We start from the raw sequence: 24,033 nt of genomic DNA on the forward strand, positions 1-24,033 counted from the left end.
TAATTATAAGAATTACATCAAAATTATATTCCATGATAAAATTGAAGGCACACCTTACCTTTACAGCTACGGATGCATCTGTATGCCAACTGCAGCAATATATATACATATTGCTACAGTATATATATATATATATATATATATATATATATATATATATATATATATATATTGCTACAGTAAGCCAATTCGCCTACCGTTACGGTGAACGGTCCAAATTGAATCTGGGCCGATCTGACGATCACGGATGTTCGATAGTTTTTGAATTCTAACTTCTTTTTGTTTTACAAATCTAAATCACTTGAAATTTTAGGTGTGTGTTCTTCAAAAAAAAGATGAATCTACAAAAAATATAAAAAAAATATTTTTCATGAAATAAATTGACCAAAATTTTAGGTGTGTGTGTTCTTCAAAAAAAAGATGAATCTACAAAAAATATAAAAAAAATATTTTTCATGAAATAAATTGACCAAAATACCCCCAAAAAGTTTCGGGGTCATTCACGTATGGGCGTACAAAAGAAACTCCCATATATATATATATATATATATATATATATATATATATATATATATATATATATATATATATATATATATATATATATATATATATATATATATATATATATATATATATATATATATATATATATCCATCATGTTTATTTTTTAGTCTAGTTTTTATTTTTTCGGCAAATAAATGTGGTAATCATGCTATAAATTTTTCTTTCCAAAAGTCTGATATACTATCTTCCCTAGTTAATAATCTTGAAAAGAATACGTCTTTATACCAGTTATAATGTGATAGGGTAAGACATCTAAGATTAGATAATAGATCTTCTATCCTTGCTTCTAGGACAGCTGTACTACCTACAAAATGTAGGGTAATAGTATAGATTAGAGTATTGACAGTATCACTTTCATTATATAACACATCTTGATTTTGTTCATTTTTTACTACCCATTGTTTTGTTGTACTCAGGATTTGATTTTTTGTTACATCATTTAAGTTAAAATCCCACCATCCTTTTAACCAACTCGAGAATCCACTAATAATGGCTTTTGCTATTTCTTGGTCATGGCTTTCAGCCATTTTGCATGTTGAAGCATACATAGTCATATGTCTCATAGTGTCTATTACTTGGTATTCTGACATTCCACCAATATTCCAACTCACAATTGTTCGTCCTGAATAGGAAGTAGTAGGTGATATAAGATCTTCCTCAAATTGTATATCTACAGGAGTTGGTCTAAAGTGGTACATTCGTGATTGGGCAACTGGTCTCCATTTTGACCAATAAGATATTTTATTTATCTTATCTTGATGATTTATAGGTAAGGCTTCTAAAAAAGCTAATTCCCTATTTTCTAAACTATCTATTATTTCTGATAATTTTTGGAGAGTTTGGATGTTTGCTTCCTGTATTACAAATCTTTCTGGAAGTTTGGGAGAGGGTACTTTTGGGTTTTCAAATATTTGGAGTTCAGCTATCTTCTTTTTTCCTTTGTCTGATGATTCTATTTGAACCCCTTGAGTTTTGATATCTAAAGCAACTAATTTTGAGATCAATTGGCCCATTAGACTTTTATTATCTTCTCCTATATGAAATTTGTCTTTATTCATTTCAGGAGGTGGTTTAAATAATATAGATTTCTTTTCCATTATTTTCTCAGTAGTGGGCTTAAGATAATTTTCTATTCTAATAGTTTGTTTACCTATTGATTTGATATACATATTAGTATAATTATTCTGCTCTATTATATGTGGTAATAAATCTAACCTATTTATCAGTTCTTTGTTAGACATCTTGTAGGGTGTAGCTAGAGTCTCTGTTTGAATTACTTCTTCTTTATCCTTCCCTAGTCCTTGTCCTTTAATAATTATACTTTGTTCGGGAGGATGAATACTAGTAATATTATTACCATCGGGTAAATCGTATTTTTGATATAAATCATTTTTAGCCATATTGATTTCTAGTGAGGTATTGTTATTTTTTTATGCTTTAACAATTCTTTTAACCAAATAAAGAAATTGATATTTTGTTTTTCTTGTTTGATAAATCTAATATATTTTTTATGAATTACTTGTATTAATCTTTTGCTAAATCTTTGTAAGTACCAATTTCTTATTAGGTCGTTTTCTTTGGCTAAATTGTCTCTTCTTATTGCATTTATATCTATTTGTGGATTTTCACTTATAGTTAATACCTGGAACTCTACTTCACTGTCTGAAAATTCTTGGTTACTAGATGCTGGTTTATATTGAGGTATGTGGATATTGTTTTCAGTTCTTGTTACTCCACGTATTTCAGATTCTGATTTTCTAGGAGATTCTCTAGAATATTTGTTCAAGGGTTTTATATATGTATCATCTCTTATTGTCGTTTTCAATTTTACTTCGACTTCTCCATCTATGTATTTAGTAATATGAGTTGGAGTTTGATTAATAACTGGGGTTTTAGCACTATTTTCAGTATTTTGTATAGTCCATGTTGTAGGTAATTTGATATGGGACCATTGTTTCATCCTGGGTATTATAATATTTGTTTTTTCCATATTTGTTTGAAATAAGGTTGTATATCCTTTTGCATCTGTTTGGATAGCATTTGGATATAGTGTGGTCATATCTGTAAAAAAGATTAAAATATCATCAATATATATAATCATAAATTTTGAATAGGGGTTGAAAACATCATTCATAATTTTTTGAAATTCTGAAAGGGCATTTTTTAGACCAAAAGGCATTACGTTCCATTCGTATTGCCTAAAGGGTACATTAAAAGCAGTTTTGTATCGATCCTCTTCTTTTATCTGGATCTGCCAATATCCAGATTTTACATCAAATTTTGAGAATAGAGTAGCATTTACTAATCTATCTAACAAATCCTTTTTGTTAGGTATTGGGTACCTAATCCATTTTAATGCTTTATTTAAAGGTTTATAATTAATTATCAATCTTGGTACACCTCTTTCTTTTTCAGCATTTTTGTTGACATAAAGTGCTGCACAACTCCATGGGGAGGAGCTTGATCGAATTAATTTTTTATTTAATAAGTCTTGTATTTTTCCTTCACATGTTGCTAATAGGTGAGCATTCATTTGTATAGGTCGAGCTTTAGTTGGAATCTTATCTTCACTAAAGTCCGGTTCATATGGTAAGATGACCATATGTTTTTTTCTTTCCCAAAACGCATTAGGTAAATCACTACAAATTTCTGTTTCTATTTATTTCTAAAATTCTAGCAGTCATAGTTATAGAATTTAACTTTTCTTCTATTTGTTTATATCTAATTTCTGATTTTAGGGAACAAAGAAATTTCTCTTTATTTGCTAAAGAGGTTTTAACATTATTGATTTCTTTAAGTTTAGGTGTAACAATAAATTCAAAACTACATATACATATATATATATATATATATATATATATATATATATATATATATATATATATATATATATATATATAGGGAAAAGATGCGATTAGCCTACTAGCTCATATGAACATATGAGCCCAACGATCCAGATTGAATCTAGGCTGATTTGACGATCACGGATGTCCGGTAGTAATTGAATCTAGGCCTAAAATTTCAAGTGATTTGGATTTGTAGAAAAAAAACTAAAATTCAAACACTACCAGACATCTATGATCTTCTGATCGGCCCAGATTCAATCTTGGACGTTGGGCTCATATATATATATATATATATATATATATATATATATATATATATATGTGTGTGTGTTGTTCGGACTGAGATCATTTGGGATCTCATTAAGTACAAAAGATTTCGATTCATTACTTAGTCGTCTATTAACATTGTCGATGGCTTTGCCAAAGGTGGTGTTCTCAATTCTTTTTGTACTATTGTATTTCCGTCTAGGAATGGCTAGATGTAAAATTTTGTACCCATCTATTTATTAATAATATTGCTTACCTTTAGCAAAAAACTAATAATAATAAAAATAAAATAAAATAATATATATATATATATATATATATATATATATATATATATGGTGTTGTTTGCATATGGATGCATCCGTAGTTGTAGGGGTAAGGTGCACCTTCAAATTTTATCATGGTATATAATTTTAGGATATTGACCACTCTCTAGGATATTGACCACTCTCTCTCCCCCCTTATGCGTACTCTAGCTTAAAAAAGTAGTATATATATATATAGGAAAAGGCTTCTGTGAGCCAATGGGCTCACAAGAAAAAATGAGTCCAATGGCCTAGATTCAATCTGAGCCGATATAACGATCACGGATGTCCGATAGTGTTTGAATTTTAATTTTTTTCTACAAATCCGAATTATTTGAAATTTTAGATGTGTGTTGATAAAAAAAAAAGGCGAATATTCGAAAAATATTAAAAAAAATATTTTACATGAAAAAAATAACCAAAAATACCCCCATAAATTTTGGGGGGTATTTTGGTTATTTTTTATTTTGCAGATTATTGTTTTTATATTTTTATTAGGTGCAGCTTGATGAGAAGAACATTCACCTAAAATTTGATTTGAATTTGTAGAAAAAAAATTTAAAATTCAAACACTCTCGACCGTCAGATCAACCCAAATTCAATCTGAACTATTGAGCTTTCAGTGAGCTAGTGGACTCCTAGTATCTTCCACATATATATATATATATATATATATATATATATATATATATAGGTGTGGTTTCCCTTGGGAATACAAGATCATAATAAAACAAGAGCTGTTTTAAGCAAGACAATCCTAATAGGATATTGGACAGACAAAATGAGTTGGAAATAATGGTTATCTTCACCAAGAAAATCACCTCAGCCTCTATAAGTATACAACTCACCTTAGTATATAGCATTTGAAAAAGTGAAGAACTTGTGCTTTGGGGTCCATTCAAGATGAAGCTGTTACTTGCCTTTGTTTTCCTTGTCCTTATTTTTACAGGTTCGCACTCTCTCTCTCTCTCTCCCGAATGGAAACCAAGGCAAACCTTCTCTTTTGTCCTTTTCACTTGTATCCATTGTAGTATATAGAGATAGGGGTATGAGCATTATCATTCAAATATTCAATGTGGAGATAGATCTTAGATTTTTCCCAAGTGATAATGGTTTAAAAAATCACTGATCAAGATTAGGAATTGTTAAAATGATTAACGACATAGATCTGTTCTTAAATCTATGCCTTTTTCAATTTGAAATAGCTTGAATCACAAACAAAAAAAAATAGAGAAAATTATGAAAAGTTAATCCTTCATATTTTTTGGTCAGTTCACCAATGTGCTAAATTCCGACACACCCCACCTATCCGTGTTTTAAAACACTTAGTGATATAGAGGGACATTTTAGATCAAGAATATAGGACATGTAGGATTAAGTTTAGGTTAGGAATTAACCTCTCTTGCTAATTTGATAAACTTTAAGGAAAATATTTTTGTACAACCTTATTTTACGTTTCATTTCCTAACAGATCCAAAGTTTTCAAACATATATGGTGGTATAGAGATCAAGTGTACCTTTGGATAGACTTTAACCCCTTTGATCATATTCTTTTAGCTATAATGAAAGTTAAAATGGTAACTTTTTTTTTTCTATTCGTATCTAAACTCCTCTCTCTCTCTAGTCTTTTCTAAACCCCCTTTTCTCTCTTCCCGTGTATCTACCCCCCAGAAAAAAGGCAAGAGAAGTTTAGGGAGAATCATAAGGAGCGAGAAAGAGAGAGAGAGGTTTGGGAGAAACATGAGAATGGAGAGATAAAAAGGGCTTTAGAAAGCAATAAAAAATATGATGATCTTTTGTTTGGGCTAAAAGTACAGGTCCAAGGGGGTAACGTTTATCTAGGGTGTTAGAAGATGTATCACATAGAAACTTTATGCTGCCGTATGTGTTTTTAAACCTTGCATCTTTTGATAAATGAAACCTAAAAAATTGCACATACATGTTTTCCAACTTTTAAATGGATCATATTATAATCTTATTGTATATTGTTTTTGCTAGTAGGTAAAGAACACAAAAAGAAATTTATAAATAAATCGTATTTATAGTTTATAATTAAAAAGAGTTCCATATATTTCATATTTTACTATCAAGTCTCATTTTTTGAGAATATAAAGTGAAATTTGATTGTATTGCTGAAAAAATGCTTTATTTCAATTGTATTTCGTAACTTACATACAGGTCCCGTTTTCTAGTCCTGAAAAAGCATTACATTCACTTTTTTGTTCATGAAGTGTCAAAATAATGGCACAAACGCATGGTGCATAATATCCGTACGATAGGGGCAATAATTCACACTGTATGACACTTATGGGGCAATCCACGTATTAGGAACCGATGATGAAAGTCTAATGTATACTGGTAGGAGATACCATGGTTTTACATTTTGGGAAATTTTGGCTTGCGCTACTACAATGATAAATGTCTGTTTCTTAAAAATGAAATGTCATAAACAGTGTGACTTTTTAAAAAAAAAATTTTTTTTTTTTCATGTGATACTTTTACCAAATAAAGTTAATATACGCAGTGCTTGCTACTTGCCTGGGTGCTCATACATGAGAAGCATCATACGTTTTTATTAAGCCAAAAGATTTCACGCTCCCGCGGAAGTATACTATCTATTTACTCCCTCCGATAAAACATAACATAAGAGTAATTTTAGGATTCTAAGTTTGGGGATGTAACCTTTTAAACACTTAGATTAAATAAAAATTTTGGAACTAAAATATTCATATAATAGAAAAAATAATGTCTCAAGATTGACCAAATATTGTGAAGAGGGTGGATCTAAATGCCAAAAGCTTAGGTCTCTTTTGAAAATAATCATCTAGTGATTCTTATACGGTTCCCAAATTTCAGATTGAGAAAGTCCTCCAAAGTAAATCTTTTGAATGAGGAAGTAGATGCGCAATAATGTTTCCATGGGAGCGCACTAGAATATCCTCCCAAGAAGGTCAAAGTGCACAATGCACATGCTAGGCCTTTTTTCTTCTTTTTTTTTTTCCTGTTTTCTCTCTCAAAGTTTTAATGCATTTCACAAAGAACAATTGTTTCATGCAGGCTGGACTGCATTTGTGATAAGACGATGAATCTCAGTTATGATTTTTCTATATCAATAGGAGAGAAATTACAGAGATATATAAAGAGAAGCTACATGGTTTATCTCTATGAGATAAATCAAGAAAGATATACACAAAGAGATTATACCATAAATATGGAGAGATAGACTTTTGAACTCTTGAATAACGACTCATACAGCTCTAATACCATGATAAGACGATGAATTTCAGTTATGATTTTTCTATATCAATAGAAGGTAAATTACAGAGATAGAGAAGCTACATGGTTTATCTCCATGAAATAAATCAGGAAAGAGGTTATATGATAAATCTGAAGAGATAGACTTTTGGACTCTTGAATAAGTCTAATAATTTGTACAATATGCGGTCTAGAGATATAAAGTGTCCATCTTAAAGATGGATGCAAATATGTGATCTATCTAAAAACAATTGTAACTAACAGTCTAAATGTTTTTTAATATAATTAGTATTTCTAATTTTCAAATTTTATTTATTTATTCATATTCATGATCTTCGTATTAAAGATTATATGTTATCTAGAAATTAAGATCAAATTATATTTCAAATATATTTACTGCCAAGCTTGTATTTCTATATGTACACACTTGGCCGCATATTAACCCGCCTCCTCTTTTCTTTTTCTTTTTTCTTTTTTTTTTTTTTTTTTTTTTTAATTGCAGGTGAAATGACATCCATTGTAGAGGCAAACGAATGCAGTGAGAATGTTCCTGTGGACACCGTCATTTGCTTCGGTTACTTTTGTAGAGGGGAATGCAAGTATTTTCATAAACAGGGACATGGAAAATGCCATGCCCTTTTCAAGTGTAGATGCACTTGGCCTTGCTAAAACTGAGTGAAACATTTTATTAATACTGGGAGGCCTCAGTGCACTGCTTCGTAATAAAATTATGGATGGAAGTTTTTGTGTTCTGGATTCTTTTTTGTTTTTTTTCTTCTTTAAAGAAATTCTGAAAAATTACTTTTTAATAGTGAAATTGGCTAGATCGGGCCCGTTTGGATGTATGGATTATTAGTAATAATACCCACTTGAGGGTCATAGATATCTTAATTTAGTCGGCTAATATTTACATGTGAGTAAAATTTTCACATACAACATCGTTACAAATACGAAAGGTGGGGAAATTTTAAAAATTACAAGGATGAAGGGGCTAACTTTTTAGTTATGTCAAGGATGTCTTAAGTTTATCCATTTAAACATTGTCAAAATATTTATATCATTAATTTGTGATGTGTAACTTTTAATCTTTTTATTTAAATTTGGGAGAGGTTTGTTTAGAGTCGAGGCTGTAAACAATCAAATTAGAACGCACCTTCAAATAGTGTCGAGAAATATGATTTCAATACCAAAAATCTTGGTGATCGCCTTAAAATATATTCTCATTTTTTATTATAAAATTTAAATCTTCAAAATGAGTGTAGATCGAGTTGAAAATCTTAAAAATTGACGGTCTAAAAATATGTTACAAGATGCACTATTTCCAAATTTTGAAATTCATTTTTTTTCTCATATCCATGCATCTTGATATCGACTTGACTAATTTAACCATGTTTTGGCATCAAAACAACCTTTTCTAGTGAAATTTTTGAAGTGGGTTCTAATTTGATTATTTTCATCCTTGGCTCTATATAAACTTTTCCCTTTAAATTTTGTCAAACCACAATCTTTAGGATTATAAACTTCAGTTGTATTTGTTTTTAGGATTTAGAGACACAAAATCTAGGGGAAATCGAACTTTGAGATTATGAAAAATAAAAAGTATTTCTTCAATATGTTTTAAAACTTGTGAAAATATCTACATAAGGGTTAAATCAGCATACAAAGTCATTAAATCATCCTATTTATGAATGGGAATGTCGTTCCTTAACTTTCATTTAGGTGCAAGAAAAATCGAACCAGAACAGTCATCTAGACATGGGGCCAGAAATAGTTAGATCGGGACCAGCCTAATCGGTAGTTAACCAGACCGGTTTCGTCCAGTAGAATTAATTTTTTAGATGGGTCAAAAACCCAAAAACATTAAAAAAAATGTAAATATGTAGATTAAGTGTATAGTATTTTATTACCTATATTTATCTTAAAAAAAATAAGATAGTAAAGTTGTATTACTTGCTCTAAGTCACAAAATATAACCTAAAGTCTATGCATAATAATCTTGAGCCTCATGTAAGAAAGTAGTACTTAGAGATGAACATTCAACAGCCCATGGTCATGACAACTAAAATAAATAAATAAAATAAGTTCAAATTTCTTCTAAGATTAATAATATTACGATCATGTCAATAACAATAGAGGCAACACAATTTCGTTACAACGATGGCACATTTATGCATTTATGTAAATGAACAAATATCCTTTCTAACATCTAAAATAAACATTTTAACGACATTATTGCAAAAAAAATCTGATTAAGATAAAAGAAAGAAAAAAAAAAACTAACATAATATTACATTAAATCATTAAAGAATAAAAAGAAAAGTACATGCCACAAGTTTAGACTTTATAGCATTATAACAAAATTGGAGATAAATTTAAAAAGAGCCGAGTCTTTAACCATATAAATTGGAAACTAATGAGATAAAATTGAAGATAATTATTTCAAATTTAAAAAATATTTTGTGCATAATTATTATTTTAGCAAAATAAAGTGGTAAATAGTCGAGCAACAAAAATTTTGTATAAAAAAGATACCAAATGAAAAGTCACATTTAAATTCATACCTATGATATCGATTGTAAAAATTGAGCACTAAATTTTTACTTTTCGACTAAATTAGAACTGCAATATCTTGAGTAACTCTGTAATCTCCAAAAACCCCAAAATTTGACAAAGAAATGATAAAAAGATGGCCCATAATCGACCGATTGGCAGATTTTTTTGAACTCCGAAATGAAAAACTCAGTTGATGCCCTAATCTACAAAAATCAAGTACCAAATTTTTTATTTTTGACCAAATTAAGATTGCATTCGTTTGAGCAACTTTGTGATGTAGGAAATCCCAAAAATTTGATTAAGGAGCCCAAAATCGACAGAAGGGTGGATTCATTTCAACTCAATTAAAAAAAACAAATCGATGCCCTAATTTGTAAAATTCCAACAGCAAATTGTCAAATTAGGACTGCAATCTTCTGAGTAACTTTGCGGTATATAAATTCCCAATATTTGACTGAGAAATAAAGAAAAAAAAGCCCTGGACAGTTGGCGCCTTTTTTTTTCAACTTGGTTTATAAAAACAAAGACAATGCTCTAATATGTAAAAATCAAGCACAAATTTAAGATTTTCGTGATTAGGATATCAATCTTCTGATTAACATTGTGATCTACGAAATAATTTGATTGACAAACAGTAAAAAATGAGACCAAAACCTCGAGTTTGGCATTTTTTTTTCAAAACCGTGCATTTTTTTCAACTTGGTTTATAAAAACAAAGACAATGCTCTAATATGTAAAAATCGAGCACAAATTTAAGATTTTCAAAATTAGCATATCAATCTTCTGATTAACTTTATGATCTACAAAATAATTTTTATTGACAAACAATAAAAAATGAGACCAAAACCTCAAGTTTGGCAGTTTTTTTTTCAAAACCGTGCAGAACACCCAAAAAAAAATGGCATTTCATAGTATAATTTTTATTGACAAACAATAAAATATGAGACCAAAACCTCTAGTTTGGCAGTTTTTTTTTCAAAACCGTGCGGAACACCCAAAAAAAAAAATGGCATTTCATAGTATAAAATCAAATAATTGAACATCACAAAACTCCGCAAGAAAAATCTCAAACGTGAGCCATACGTGATTCTCACCTCTCCTACATCTTCATGAGAGATGATGTTGGAAGTGCTTATATAACCGGTTTTTGCCCTACCTCTCTTCGATGTGGAACAAATACAATTCAATGCCTAACGTTGGACCTCAAATCAATATATTGTTTTATTATAAGAAAACCGACGTAGGAGCAAATCCTTTTTTGTGATTTTTAAAAAGAAATTTTATAATCAAAATCATCTTCTTTTAAGGAAATACATGCAATGATCTTCCAATGGACCATAAATGATCAAATAGAAAATCTCCTTAAATATGTTGTTCGCGAGTGAAAGTAAGTCGATTTTTTTTCCATCCTCAACACGTGCCATCTATAAAATCTATTGTCGATTTGCTAGTCCATGACAAAGGTAATATCATTCTTACTCAATTGGGTTCTAATTACTATAGTTTATACAATCAATGACAAAAACCTAATAAGAGATTTCTTTAGGAAAGTTCAAAAGTCCAATTGTTTAGCCACGACAAAAATTACCTTCAATGAAATAAAAATTATAATAAATTTTAGGAATTATCATTTTCATTCAATGCACGTGCCATTATTTAGTTTTCAATAACCACGACTATAACCTGGACAAATTTAGAAAAAGTGAAGCAGAGAGAGCAAAACACTTCAATAACTTGTAGTTTGTCATTTCTTGCAATATTCTGCAGTTTATATTTTATGCATTTTCCTCTCTCACTTTAAGTAAACGATTCCTATCATTTAGATTCAGTAGGTCGCTGATAATCAGTTGAACTCTTTTCTCATTCTAAATGCAGAGAAACAAATAGTAAAGGGAAAAGTTTATATAAAGCTAAGGCTGTAAACAATCAAATTTGAACCTACCTCAAAAATTTCATTAAATGTTGTTTTGATGCTCAAACATCTTCAAATTGATCATCTCGACATCAAGACGCATGGACATGGGACAAAAAATGGATTTCAAGTTTTGGAAATAATGCATTTTATAACGCATTTTTTGACCATCAATTTTCAAGATTTTCAAGATTTTCAAGTTTTCATAGATTTGTCGATCTACACTATTTTTTAAACTTTAAACTTTATAAATAAATATAAAAGTATATTTTAAGGCTATCACAAAGATATCCCATATTAAAACCACATTTCTCGATACTATTTGAAGGTAGGTTCTATGATTGCTTAGAGCCTAGAGCCTAGGCTATATACAAACCGCACCCGTAAAGTACTAAAACCACATAATATAACGAATAGAGGATTATCTGAGATTCTAAGCCATAACATACATCCAAAAAAACCATTATACAGCCCTCTCTAACACACATGCGCACGTGTGAGGGAAGAAGCAACAATAAAAGAAGATACATGGGAATGACCTTTGAGTAATCATTTTGAAACTCAATGTATGAGGATAACCAAGAAAATTGCCTTGTATTATGAACAAACTACAGTGCAAAAAGTAATGGAAAAATGTAGTGTGCAAGAGTTAAGCCTACACCTGTCCTGACTACAGATGCGAGACTTTCGTGGAGAGATACTTCATACAGATCAACACAGGTAACAAGTATATGGAGACCACGAAAAGCATATATGTGTTTACAATGCTATCGATAATGACGCTTGAAGCCTTGTCCCTTTGGATTAAACTCAACGGTAGACATCCTAGTTTTGGTAAGGGAGGCCAAAGGTTCGAACGCTTGAAGTTTGTCCCAATAAACCAAACAAGCTGACCTACCCTTGTTACTAGCCAAAAATAAATAAAGAAGTAAAAGATAAGGGCCCTTGAAGCAGGGCTGCGTAATGGGCGAGTATAACCCAGAAAAGGAAAATGGATAGACATACAAATATAGATTGGGGCAACATTGACCTAGTTGAATCAGAGTATGCTGAGACAATCAAAGAATATGCCCAAACTTAAGACTCACAGAAGGCCCGAAGAGTTTCTTCAAGAGCTTTGTTATCATAATCTCCTGTGAAAACACAATTACCAAGAGGGCCCTTGAGAAGGATGAGTCTTAGCAAGCCATCAGCCACCTTCTTATCAACCTAAATATGTTTATCAAGGTCCCAGTCAGTATTCATCTTATATATCATGGGGTAAGAGTAACTACATATTGTATAAACTTACAGCCATTATGGTCTTGAATTTCTCCACGGTCATAATATCAGGTGGAGCGGTGGGAACCTTGGCTTGCTCTAGGATATTAATCACCCGCCTCACAATTGAATCATCAATCCAGCCAAGACGATAGGACATGTCCACGGCCATGACCTGTGGATCATTTACAACATCAATTTAGATAATATTTCACCATAATAATAATAATAATAATAATAATAATAATAGTAATTATTATTATTATTATTATTATTATTATTATTATTATTATTATTATTATTATTATTATTATTATTATTATAATTAATAATAACAACAACAATAATAATAATAACAACAACAATATAACAATAATAATAGTAATAATCACTATTTCAAAAAGTGGACCGCCCAGAGCTTGGGCGGCCGCCTAAGTGGATATCCCTGGGCGCCTGCCTGAACCCGACCAGGCAGCCGCCCAGGGCCCATGCCCCACCCAAGGGCGGAAATGCAGCTCATTGAGGGTATTTTTGAGTCATTTTTTAATACTAAAGAGGTAAAATTGTGGGTTTTAGGTTTATTTGAAACCTAAAACCCATTAGAGGCTATTTTAGAGAGAGACAACCCAAAAAAAAAAAAATTTCTACTAGGCCGCCCAGGTTCTAGGCGACCGCCTAGGAGCTAGGCGGCCTGGATCCCCCCAACCACCTAGGTGCAGCCTAGTGCTTTTTGAAACACTGATAATAATAATAATAAACTAAGCGGATGCATAACCGTTCCAGCAGCGACAGCTTCCCCATGCAACCACTCCCCATATCCAAGACCAGCTTCTATTGCCTACAATACGGTTCCATAGGAATCATGCTACAAATCAAAGTAGTTGAAAAGGATTGCATTCGATGAATTGATGGAAATCCACATGTAGTGTTTAGTTGATTGGCTCAATTATAATTTAAAGCAGGCAACGACGGCAGTAACTCAAGCACAAAAACCCTTGAGATGCTAGTTAAGGAAAGACAACCATCATGAGGCAACCATACAATACACACATAGAGATGCATCAACAGAGCATTCTTAATGTAAGTGAATCAAACTCTTTTGCCCTGCCCTTCAAATTGCAGGCTCTATATTCCAGAAACATATATGGCTGCATCACTAGTTATATCTAGGCATCATATCAGTTATCAGTTGGCTAGCTAGGGTAAAGCAGGAATGTGGGAATGCCAGGGACAAGTAATCCCTGGAGATTGCATTAGCATTTCCCTGCAAACCCCACTATGGCTTTCACACAATAGACTACACAGATTCCAATATCACTTTAATTCATACTGTAGCTATCCATTTGAACCAGAACGAAATGTTAGAGGAGCCCCATGCCATCAAGATATGATACTAACACTGCATGTAGTCCCCAAGATTCAAGACATTTTTAATCCCACTAAGCATTACTACAGCAGGAAACTGACATTCCACATGGTCTGCTATAAGTTCTACTATATTCCAAACTTGAGATGTACAGAGATTTGGAGACCAAGAAAAACAAAACCACCAGTGGAGTAGAAAATAGGTGAGAGTTTAGCAGGTGCATTGTGCATAAAGAAATAAAAGTAGATTGTGTCACGTAGATGGAGGATAAGAGGAAACAAAAGACTCAGAATAGCAAGACTGATGAAAGCTAACATGGCTCAGCCAATCACCCAAAAGCATAGCAAGATTGATGAATGCTAACATGTCTCTGTCTAACATTAAAGACCCTGACATTAACTTCCCTTTGCAGCCCTTGTTTGGCCAGTAGATTTGCTTCAACACTAGCATACTAAGATATATCCTATGAGGTAGCCAACAAGACGAGCTCCTCAAAGTAGTCTGCCACTCTTTATGGATATGGATTCTCCCCATTGGCCTACTTGATCACATAAATAGAATTCCCTTCCGCATTTATACGATCCAAGTATCATATGGACCATAGTTGCTGGAACCGTGTAGGAAAGGTCACCTATCCGCTCTGAAACCTCGATCCCACGATTCCAGCGAGAGATCTTGGATGGAACGTGGATCCCTTTATTGTGACCCTCGTTCACAGTAGGTTTGAACTGCGGTTCTCAAGGGTATGATGCAGTGCATATGATATTTTCTCTATTTGGCACTGACTCATATGCACTGATTCAGGTATGTGCCCAATGGTACTGTGGACCCACATGTCATTCGCTATCCCTTAAAACTTACTACTGTATTCCTTCCTTATGAAATCGCGCTTCCCTGTAACAAGGATTGCTCTCCCTTGATATAAGGTCCTACAGATGACAATCCTAAGCACAAAGAGCTTTCAGCAATCCACAGTTCTGCGGACTCGAGCCAGCTCCCACTCCCGCGAACGAGTGAGCACCGCCAAACTCTTTGCCTCTGCGGGGTCACATATTCCCACTGGTCCTGAGAAGGTCATTCTTACCTCCCCCAAGCTATGTCCAAGAATGCTACTCGAGCCACTTGTCATGTGTTCTTGGACAGCTCGGGGGAGGTAAGAATAACCTTCTCAGACCCAGTGGGGATATGTGACTCCACAGAGGCAAAGAGTTTGGCACTGCTCACTGCTATAAGGGAGTTGTCCGAGAACAATGCCAATAAAGTTAAGCTTAAGAATTTCCTACATCTAAACCTATACATCACTGACTCCCAAAATATAAAGAGGTCGCATAGCAAATTCCCTGAATGCATCCATAGCTAGAGCAGATAATACAACTAAGTCATGTGCCCTCTCTACAACCACTTCCTAAGTCCTCTTGTTACTACCAAAAATGTGACCATCACCCTCTTTCCTAATGCAGCAGTTAATAATAGTGAATCAAAGATTCCCCAATTATGGGGTCTAGTAGATGAGATTGGGGATGTCCACCCACAAAAGAGCTGGTCAAAAGCATCTAGCATCACCCAACGGGTTCCCACAGGTCAAAAAAGAAGTTTCATATCCTTGCAAATTTATTTGCAATCAATGAGATGGGCCACTATTTCCTCCGCCTCGTACCACATGTCGCAATGTTGGAGGTGGTCTTCTGGGGATTTGTCTAGGAATAGCCCAAATTTATTCCTAGATAACGACCTCCTTATTTTCCTGAGGACATCATTAAACCAAAAGCTGGAGAACCTCGAACCATCTATACAGCCTGCCCATTAAATGTCAGACTCAAATCATAAAGTGGACGTTGGTCACATTTAATAGTAGTTGCGAGCAAAGGGGAAAGTCCATAGCAACAGAACAATGAAAGTGAAAAGACTGATGAACACCAAAATTCCTGCAAAGTATGGACATGTTAAATCAGACAACGACATTATTGCCCTCTCCAAAAGTACATAGCAAAGAATATGTGGACATGTTAAATCAGGTAGCTGCACTTTGCACAAGCATGACAGAAAAGAATATCTCAGCAACCGTAGGTGGTTTAAGTGGTGAGAGATCTTAATCAAGAGGAAACTTAATGTCTGAAACTCGAACCCTTCATGATCTAGATGTGCCAAAGAAAATGATGAGGACCAAAGGATAGCAATTAACATGGTTGTATAATATACTATAGTGTGTTGTGCATATGAAATGATTCGAAAAAGTTCAGTATATGGATTAGTACTTGCCCTATCCTTTCGCGAATGTAAATGCTAGACTTGATGTATTGAACTCTTCTCCCAATCCCAATATTTCTTATACCATTCTTTATTTTATTTATTTTTAAATAGTACGTTGATGAAGAAATATTCATTACAATTCAAATCAACAATGATAATATATGGGTTGTTAAGCATCACTTTCTATTTATAGCAAGAAACAAGCAATTGTCGGAAAATTTAATATCAATATATATATAACATAACATATCAATATACCCACAGATTGAGTGTAGCGAAGATGAGGATGTTGAGATAGATGAGTAGTAAGACAAGAAGGGATAGAATTCAAAATGAATCCATTCAGGAAAATTTAGTTGTGGCACCAATCGGCGATAAGATGAGAGGGAGTAGACTTCAGTGGGCTGGCCATGTGTGGCGCCAACCCAGTACAACACCTGTTAGGAAGTGCAAGTTAGTTCAAGTGGAAGGATTGAAAAGGGCAAGGGATAGGCCAAAAAGGACGTGGTTGGAAGTAGTCCAAAAAGATATGGGGACTTATGGCCTCACTGAGGGTATGATATTTAATATAGTAGATTGGCGGACCATGATTCATATAGCGACCCCAAATAATTGGGAAAAGGCTATGCTGATGATGATAATGATACATAAAACATAACATGCTCATAATTAAAACTTAAAATTATGAACGCTTGTATCAATATTTCCAGCCATTTCAATATTTAATCCCTTCCAATCATCTTTCTAAACTCCAAAGCCAAATTATCATTCCCCAGATAGTTTATGCCATTTTAATGCTCTTGCCCATTCATCTCATATCCAATTTTACCTCTTCAATAACTTTGCATGGGAGAATATTTAAGTAGTCATTTTAATGCTCTTGCCCATTCATCTCATATCCAACTTTACCTCTTCAATAACTTTGCATGGGAGAATATTTAAGTAGTTCGGTGGAAAGAACTAGCTTAAACCATTAAGTGCCCCTATTTACTTACTAAACCACAAAACAATGGACCTTTGTCCTTTTTTTCTTTAGGATTTCACAGATGGGCACATCTCCAACCCATAAATGAATTCTGCTATGATAAAAATCGGAAAAAGAAAAAAAAGAAAAGGTTCTATAGTTATGGGTAATAAAACCTAAAACACAAGACAAATACAATTCATGTTGAACTTACCAATAATGAACCGTACAGCACAAGAAAATATTTACTCATTCTCAACAAACTAGTGCAGTTCTTTTTTCAGGACCAATTTAGATTCCAAAACTCTGAAATATTCTCATTAGTTAGAAGTTTTAGCAAATAATCAAGCCAAAAAGAAATCCAGAAATAAACTCTAAGAGCAATACACCTTCTGGAACAAGTCAAGGAAATCGTCTATGGCTACTTTAAGCCTGGATTGCAGAGGATAAATACATCATCCGCAATACTAAAGAATGAACAAACAGTTTGAAGAATAAATGGCAATAACTATGAAATATTATTCTACTCCATGGCTAGAGAGCCAAAAAACCCTCAATCTTTTTATTCAATAATAATAATGTTTGAAAAAGAAAGAAACATGAAAAAACAATAATAAAAAAATAAAAATAGAGAAATGGAAGCTATGATGTACCTGGTAAGTTAAGATTTTTTGCTTTTTTTGGTAATTTCTTATTTTCAACGAATCAGTCAATTCTTTATTAGCAGAGATGTAAATCTCCCAATTGCAAGTGTTAAATGATAAAAATAACCTCAAAGATCAGGTACATCTAGAGGAACCAATGCCTTGATGGTTAATCCAGGACCTTAACTAAAATAATTTGTATCATATAAGCAAACCCAAGTTGAGGCGATCCTCAACTAGGGGAAACACCAAGGTCATCTTTAACCATCGATATTAGAAAGAAGCCATTGATAACAGGGGAGAGCAGTGGGATCAAACTCATTCAGCCTTTATAGCTCTCTATAAACAAGCGAATTAACTAAAAGAAGCTTTAGCTACACATGGCATCAAGCAAATATCATTTTTTTATGAATTTATATATCAAATTCACTTTCATAATATCTACTGCAAGTATTCCAAGTATAGGATTCTAAAGTACCAAGAACATAAGTTGTGATGCCTGTGTTCCTGTCCTTGTGACATAGGGGAAAGTACCCCCACACTGCTGGTCTTTCCACCATTTACTCTGATGTCTTATCTGCCCACTGTAAAGAAACCTTCTAAGGAAAAATTGTATCTCACACAACCTCATCATCCACATTCAAGTAGGAAAAGGAAACGAGCCTCAAAATAACAAAATGATTTTATCCAATAAACGCAACCACTTTCCTTCACACTCCACACCACTTCCCAGTTATGTGTCCTAAAGCTTGTGTGGCAAATACTTCTTGAGTTCTTGTACATTGATTAGTAACTTGTGGCGTTTTTTTTCCTGTTACTGGAGCCATGCCTTTCTATAGAGTTGTGGCACATACTTTTGTTTTACAATGATCAGTAACTTGTGCCACACACTTGTGGCTTTCATTTGACATGTTTCCTTGCATTGAACTTATGACAAGTAATTCTGTACCTAAGCTCCAGAACATATAATATGCTTTAAAATCTAAAATTAAAGACCCTAAAGCTATGTAGAACAGGCTTTAATGTGAACCTAGTGTACACCGTTGCATATCTTCCTGTTTCCTAGTATATATGGGGAGCAAACAAAATACTTGAGAACAGAGACAAGAAATGAATCACTCAAAAAAATGTTCAAGCCATTCAAGACAAGAATTATGTAGACAAGAATTATGTTGAAGAAGGTGATGATTTCAACAAAGTTTTAAGGACCAACACACAAAATGCAACAAGCTAGAGATCATAACGAGAAAAGATAACCAACAGAAGAAAAAGGGGAACAAAATGTAAAGTAAGAAACTGGGACAAAAACAAATGCTTTTGAAAGAAACATTGGACAGCTAGAGAAAAGAGAAGAAGCAAAAACCAAGGCAAATATCTTCTTAATCTTTTAAGCTGTCAAATGTGCACATTAGATTTTGCATGCATGAATTCTTTTTGCAGTTTTACATAAAAGAAGATAATAGATGCACAATGCGGAGAGTAGAACCCAATAAACAATAAGTGAACATAGTGTTATAAACACAAGAGTCAACCACCAAGCAATGGGACAGTGATGGTAAATAGACAAAAACCTGGGCTATGAAAATAGAGTTCAGATCATAACCTTGAGGCCTTGCAATTTGCGGTAATGATGAATTAATGAGCTTCATGAATTCCATCTTATGATGCCAATAAAAAAAGAACCACGCTTAATAAAACAAGGGCAGATATAATCTACTAAAGTACCGTTATTGGTGTATGTAGAACCAACAAAAAGAAGACAATGAGAAAAAAATTTCCTTTATATGACAATGACACAAAAACAAACATAGTTGCATGCCTATGTGTATGCACATACGTACATAAATACAAACATATACACAGTACACTACAATACATAAATACATGTAACCTTAAGCAGCAAAAAGGCTGTGTTTTTATGTATATGGACAGACAAGTGGATCAGGGACAAACCATGACACCAACTTACATGACCAAATGTATGACCTAAGTTCAGAGTTGCACGGAGTCCACTCTCCTTCTCATCTAAGGAAACAACCTCAGCTTTATTCTCACAAGAACGTTTGATGGCATATGCCAGTGCACTAGGGTCCCTGCACCCAATTTCCAATATCCTGCATTAGCAGAGTCCGCTGGAATACCAAATAAATACAAGCAAGAATTCTTCAAAATAAGATATTCAATTGAAATATACATATGACTTGATCCTAACAAACATAATTATTTCATATCCCTGTAAAAGGAACCAATAAGAAAAGAGAAAATCCAGCCAAGGAAGTAAACCACGATACGACAAAAATATTCAGATAAATAGACACATTGAAATATACAGCGATGCTAAATCAGGACAACTTAAAAATGATCGCTTTTTTTATACCTTCCTAATAAGGCTTGCATATTTTTCTCTTGCCACTCAAAGAACTCTGCATCCCTAATCAGGCCATACTTCACCACTTCAGCAATACCAGATGCTAATTCTCTGTCTGGTAGCGTGTTCAGTGTATCTGTATCGATTAGTACACATTGTGGTTGGAAGAATGCTCCAATCAAGTTCTTACCCAATGGATGATTTATTCCAGTTTTTCCACCTACAGAGGAATCCACCTGCACATGAAATATTCCTATGTTAAATATACCAAAGTTGTCAAAAACAATAAAACAAAGTTACACCTTGACTATATATCATGAAAAGGGCCAAAAGGGAACCTGAGCCATAAGGGTTGTTGGAATCTGAATGAAATTGACACCACGAAGAAAAGCAGCAGCAGCAAAGCCACACATGTCACCAATTACACCCCCTCCAAGAGCCACAAATGTACACTTTCGATCCATTCGGGACTCAATAGCCTTGTCAAACACCTTCATCAGGGTGTCCTGCACAAATACATTGCTGAACATTTAGCAGATAGCAATAATTCAGACTGGAAGTAGCTTGAAATGGTATGAGTCATAAATTTTTTATGGGACCAAATCACAGGCATATAAACAGTCAAAATACAAAGTCAGAGGCCCCATGATGTGTCAATGTACAAATGACACCCATCCTAATTTTAAAGTACATACCATGTCTTTGTATTTCTCTCCATCAGGTAAGATCACATGCTCTACAGAAATTCCAGAGTTGCCATAAGTTAAAGCACTGATAACTTTCTCAAGGTATAATGGAGCAACAGTTGTATTTGTTACAATAAGGACTCTCTTTCCCTTAACATGCCTGCATTAAAATTAAAACCAAAGAAAAAAAATGAGACTTATTTGGAAGTAAAAAGAGGGAAATATTCAGAGGACGATAGCAGCATTAGCAAGGGAAAGAAGTTGGTACATTTGAAGATTAGAATCTACAGATCGTTCAAAACATGATTGCAAACCAATGGACCACAGATCCTACGGCAGAATATATCTTGTGTAATGGGTTATCTTATGAAACTCATTCAAGTGAACAGCTAATACCCCTTTTGCACCTTCTCATTCAATTTTTGGGTTGGTTACAAATGTAGTTCAGCTTACATAAATTACATTTGTAAATCAGTCCTGGAACTCTTGAAACTGAAGAGGAGAAAACAGAGAAACTCATAAACGCTCAAAGTTATGCTGAATCTCGAATTTCCTTCACGACATGATTTCCCTTTTCAAACTGACTATTGCACTAGGGCTTATTCAAATGGTTAAAACACAAAATTATTCCAGAAAGACCTATGACAGGTGACATTAAAGTGCTATGTACAAGCATGTTACTGTAACCATGAACCTAAATTGAAAAACATGAATAAAAACAAAAATAACAATAAGTGATCGAGGCACCCAATTCTGCAATTGGAGAGTATGATGCAATAGAATATCCAAATAGCAATCCAACGTAAAAGAGGAAATTTTTATTTCCATTTTTTCACGTAGCTTCGAACAAAAACAAGAAAACAACTGAAGGAGAAAAACTTATCTTAAAAACAGAGAAAAACAACACCTGAGAGGGAAAAGAAAGCAAAAGAAGAGCACCTCTGAAGAAGATCAGGCTGATCAAGCAAACCCGGGCCGATATATATAGGATAGCTTCTGTTCCCCAAATCCACATCCACTATCGTGGGGGCATTCGCGCTCGAGGGCTTCGTCGTCTCCACGATTGGAGCCGCACTCGCCGCAATTTCCAGTAGAATTCGAGAATTGGTCTTCTTAATTCCGGAGCAGAATAATGGATTCTTCTTCGAGCCCGTGATGGGGGATCGAAAAGAAATGGAGGTCCTTTCAGTATAAGGAATGAAGCGCTCCGAGGCCTTGGAACGAAAGAGGAGGGTGGAAGGAGATGGAGATGGAGATGAAGAAGCAGCCATGGACTGTCGAAGGCTGGCCTTTTGATGCAAGATAAAAAAGGAAAATAAAATTACAGAGAGAGAGAGCTCTCTTCCTCTCCACTCACTTCAAATTTGTTGAAGAGAGAATGTGCGCGTAAAGAAGAAAGTAGAGAGCCTGGGTTAAGGCGCCATTGAGGTTGGTGAGGAAACCAGAAGCGTGTAAAGATGGATTGGTGTGCTTACACGTGTGAGTAATGTGGAGAAAATTACTGTGGTCATATCTTTTCTTTTCGTTTTGTCATTTTTTGGGTCAACGGCGGGCCGTGGAATGGTTCGGTAAGCAGAGGAAGCAGTGGAAGCGCCGTGGAATGGTTCGGTAAGCAGAGGACGCGGTGGGAGGGGCATAGCAGGATAACTACGTAGGATGACAAAGGTATTTTGGTCTAACTCTGTGGCTTTTAGGGTTTGGGTTGTTGGGGGCACTTGACGTGGTTAGGTGGTGACGCCTTCAAATGCAGGTGATAAAAACTGCACGTCACCGCTGCCAACGAGCGGGACCGATGCCGGACCGAACCTAGCCCTGCTCTCCATGAGCCGAGCCTAGGCCCTGCCTAGCCCTGACACAAGGCCAAGGCCACGGCCACGGCCACGCAGGCCCCACTGTAGTAACAGGGCAGCCCTCGGGATAAATGGACAAATGTAAAAATAAAAGAAACTACAAAGAACAAAAGGGTTGGCATCACCCTAGGCCAGCCCAACCATCCCATGGATTATGGTAGGGCGGCTCTATGTCGTCCGACCCTAGCTTGGCCGTTGGGCCAAATTTTGTGGCTTAGGCCCTAGCTTTTTATAACACTGGGCAACTTAACCCAATATCATCCATAAGAGGTGGTTTGTATGGACCATTTATACGGTTTTGTACTATTAGTTTCATCCACTTCAAAGGGAATATTGTTGGCTTGTGTTCATTGTTTTTTAAATGGAAATGTATATAATAAGACTACGGGGAGTGATTTTACGCAAGGGTTGCATAGTAATATAATGCAACAATTTTCAAAAATCATGTTAAATCCATTTGTTTAACCCTGATTTTTAAATAAATGTTGTTTTCAATCTAATGAATGATCACAAAAAAGGAAAAATTTGAAAATATACCCCAAAATATTTTTTTTGAGAGCAACTAATATCGACCATCCATTTAATGAGATGCTTAGATCAAAGCCTTAGAAGCATTTTTTTCTTTCTAAAATTTTTAGATTGCTTTAGTATCATTAGATTAACAATGCTAAAAAATAAAAAATTGATTTTGAATTTATAAAGGTTTAGATCTTGAAATTCACCAAATAGATGATCGAAATTCATTGTTGGAGGGCGCTCATTTTGATTATATCTTGGGTGCAAATTGAATTTTATTTTTTTTAGTATCGATTATTGGGACACAGGGAGTGGGTATGCAAAATTTGGGGTCATACAAATGTATTAAATATGATTTTCTAGACATGTGGTTGCATTATATTACTATACACCGGTTACATGAAATCATTCCCCTAAGACTAT

At 34.0% G+C, this 24,033-nt stretch overlaps 1 protein-coding gene across 2 annotated transcripts; it reads right to left on the reverse strand.

Annotated features, from left to right (window-relative positions):
- Nucleotides 1-12,275: 12,275 nt before the first annotated feature.
- LOC18446596 (3-dehydroquinate synthase) lies at nt 12,276-22,632 on the reverse strand. 2 transcript variants are annotated; one of them, XM_006856711.4, is made up of 8 exons: nt 22,184-22,632; nt 21,254-21,404; nt 20,897-21,064; nt 20,568-20,794; nt 20,160-20,283; nt 13,742-13,804; nt 12,998-13,141; nt 12,276-12,915 (listed from the first exon to the last, which is right to left on the reverse strand). In XM_006856711.4, exons 1-8 carry the CDS (start codon nt 22,513-22,515, stop codon nt 12,784-12,786), a joined length of 1,341 nt encoding a protein of 446 aa, XP_006856773.1. In that variant the 5' UTR covers nt 22,516-22,632; the 3' UTR covers nt 12,276-12,783. The 2 variants fall into 2 exon arrangements, with proteins under 2 accessions (XP_006856773.1, XP_020530718.1); XM_020675059.2 differs by lacking the exon at nt 13,742-13,804.
- Nucleotides 22,633-24,033: the final 1,401 nt, after the last annotated feature.

This window comes from Amborella trichopoda, chromosome 9 (assembly GCF_054954075.1).
Source record: "Amborella trichopoda isolate Santa Cruz 75 chromosome 9, AtrichopodaSantaCruz75HAP2 v2.0, whole genome shotgun sequence".
Lineage (NCBI taxonomy): Eukaryota > Viridiplantae > Streptophyta > Magnoliopsida > Amborellales > Amborellaceae > Amborella > Amborella trichopoda.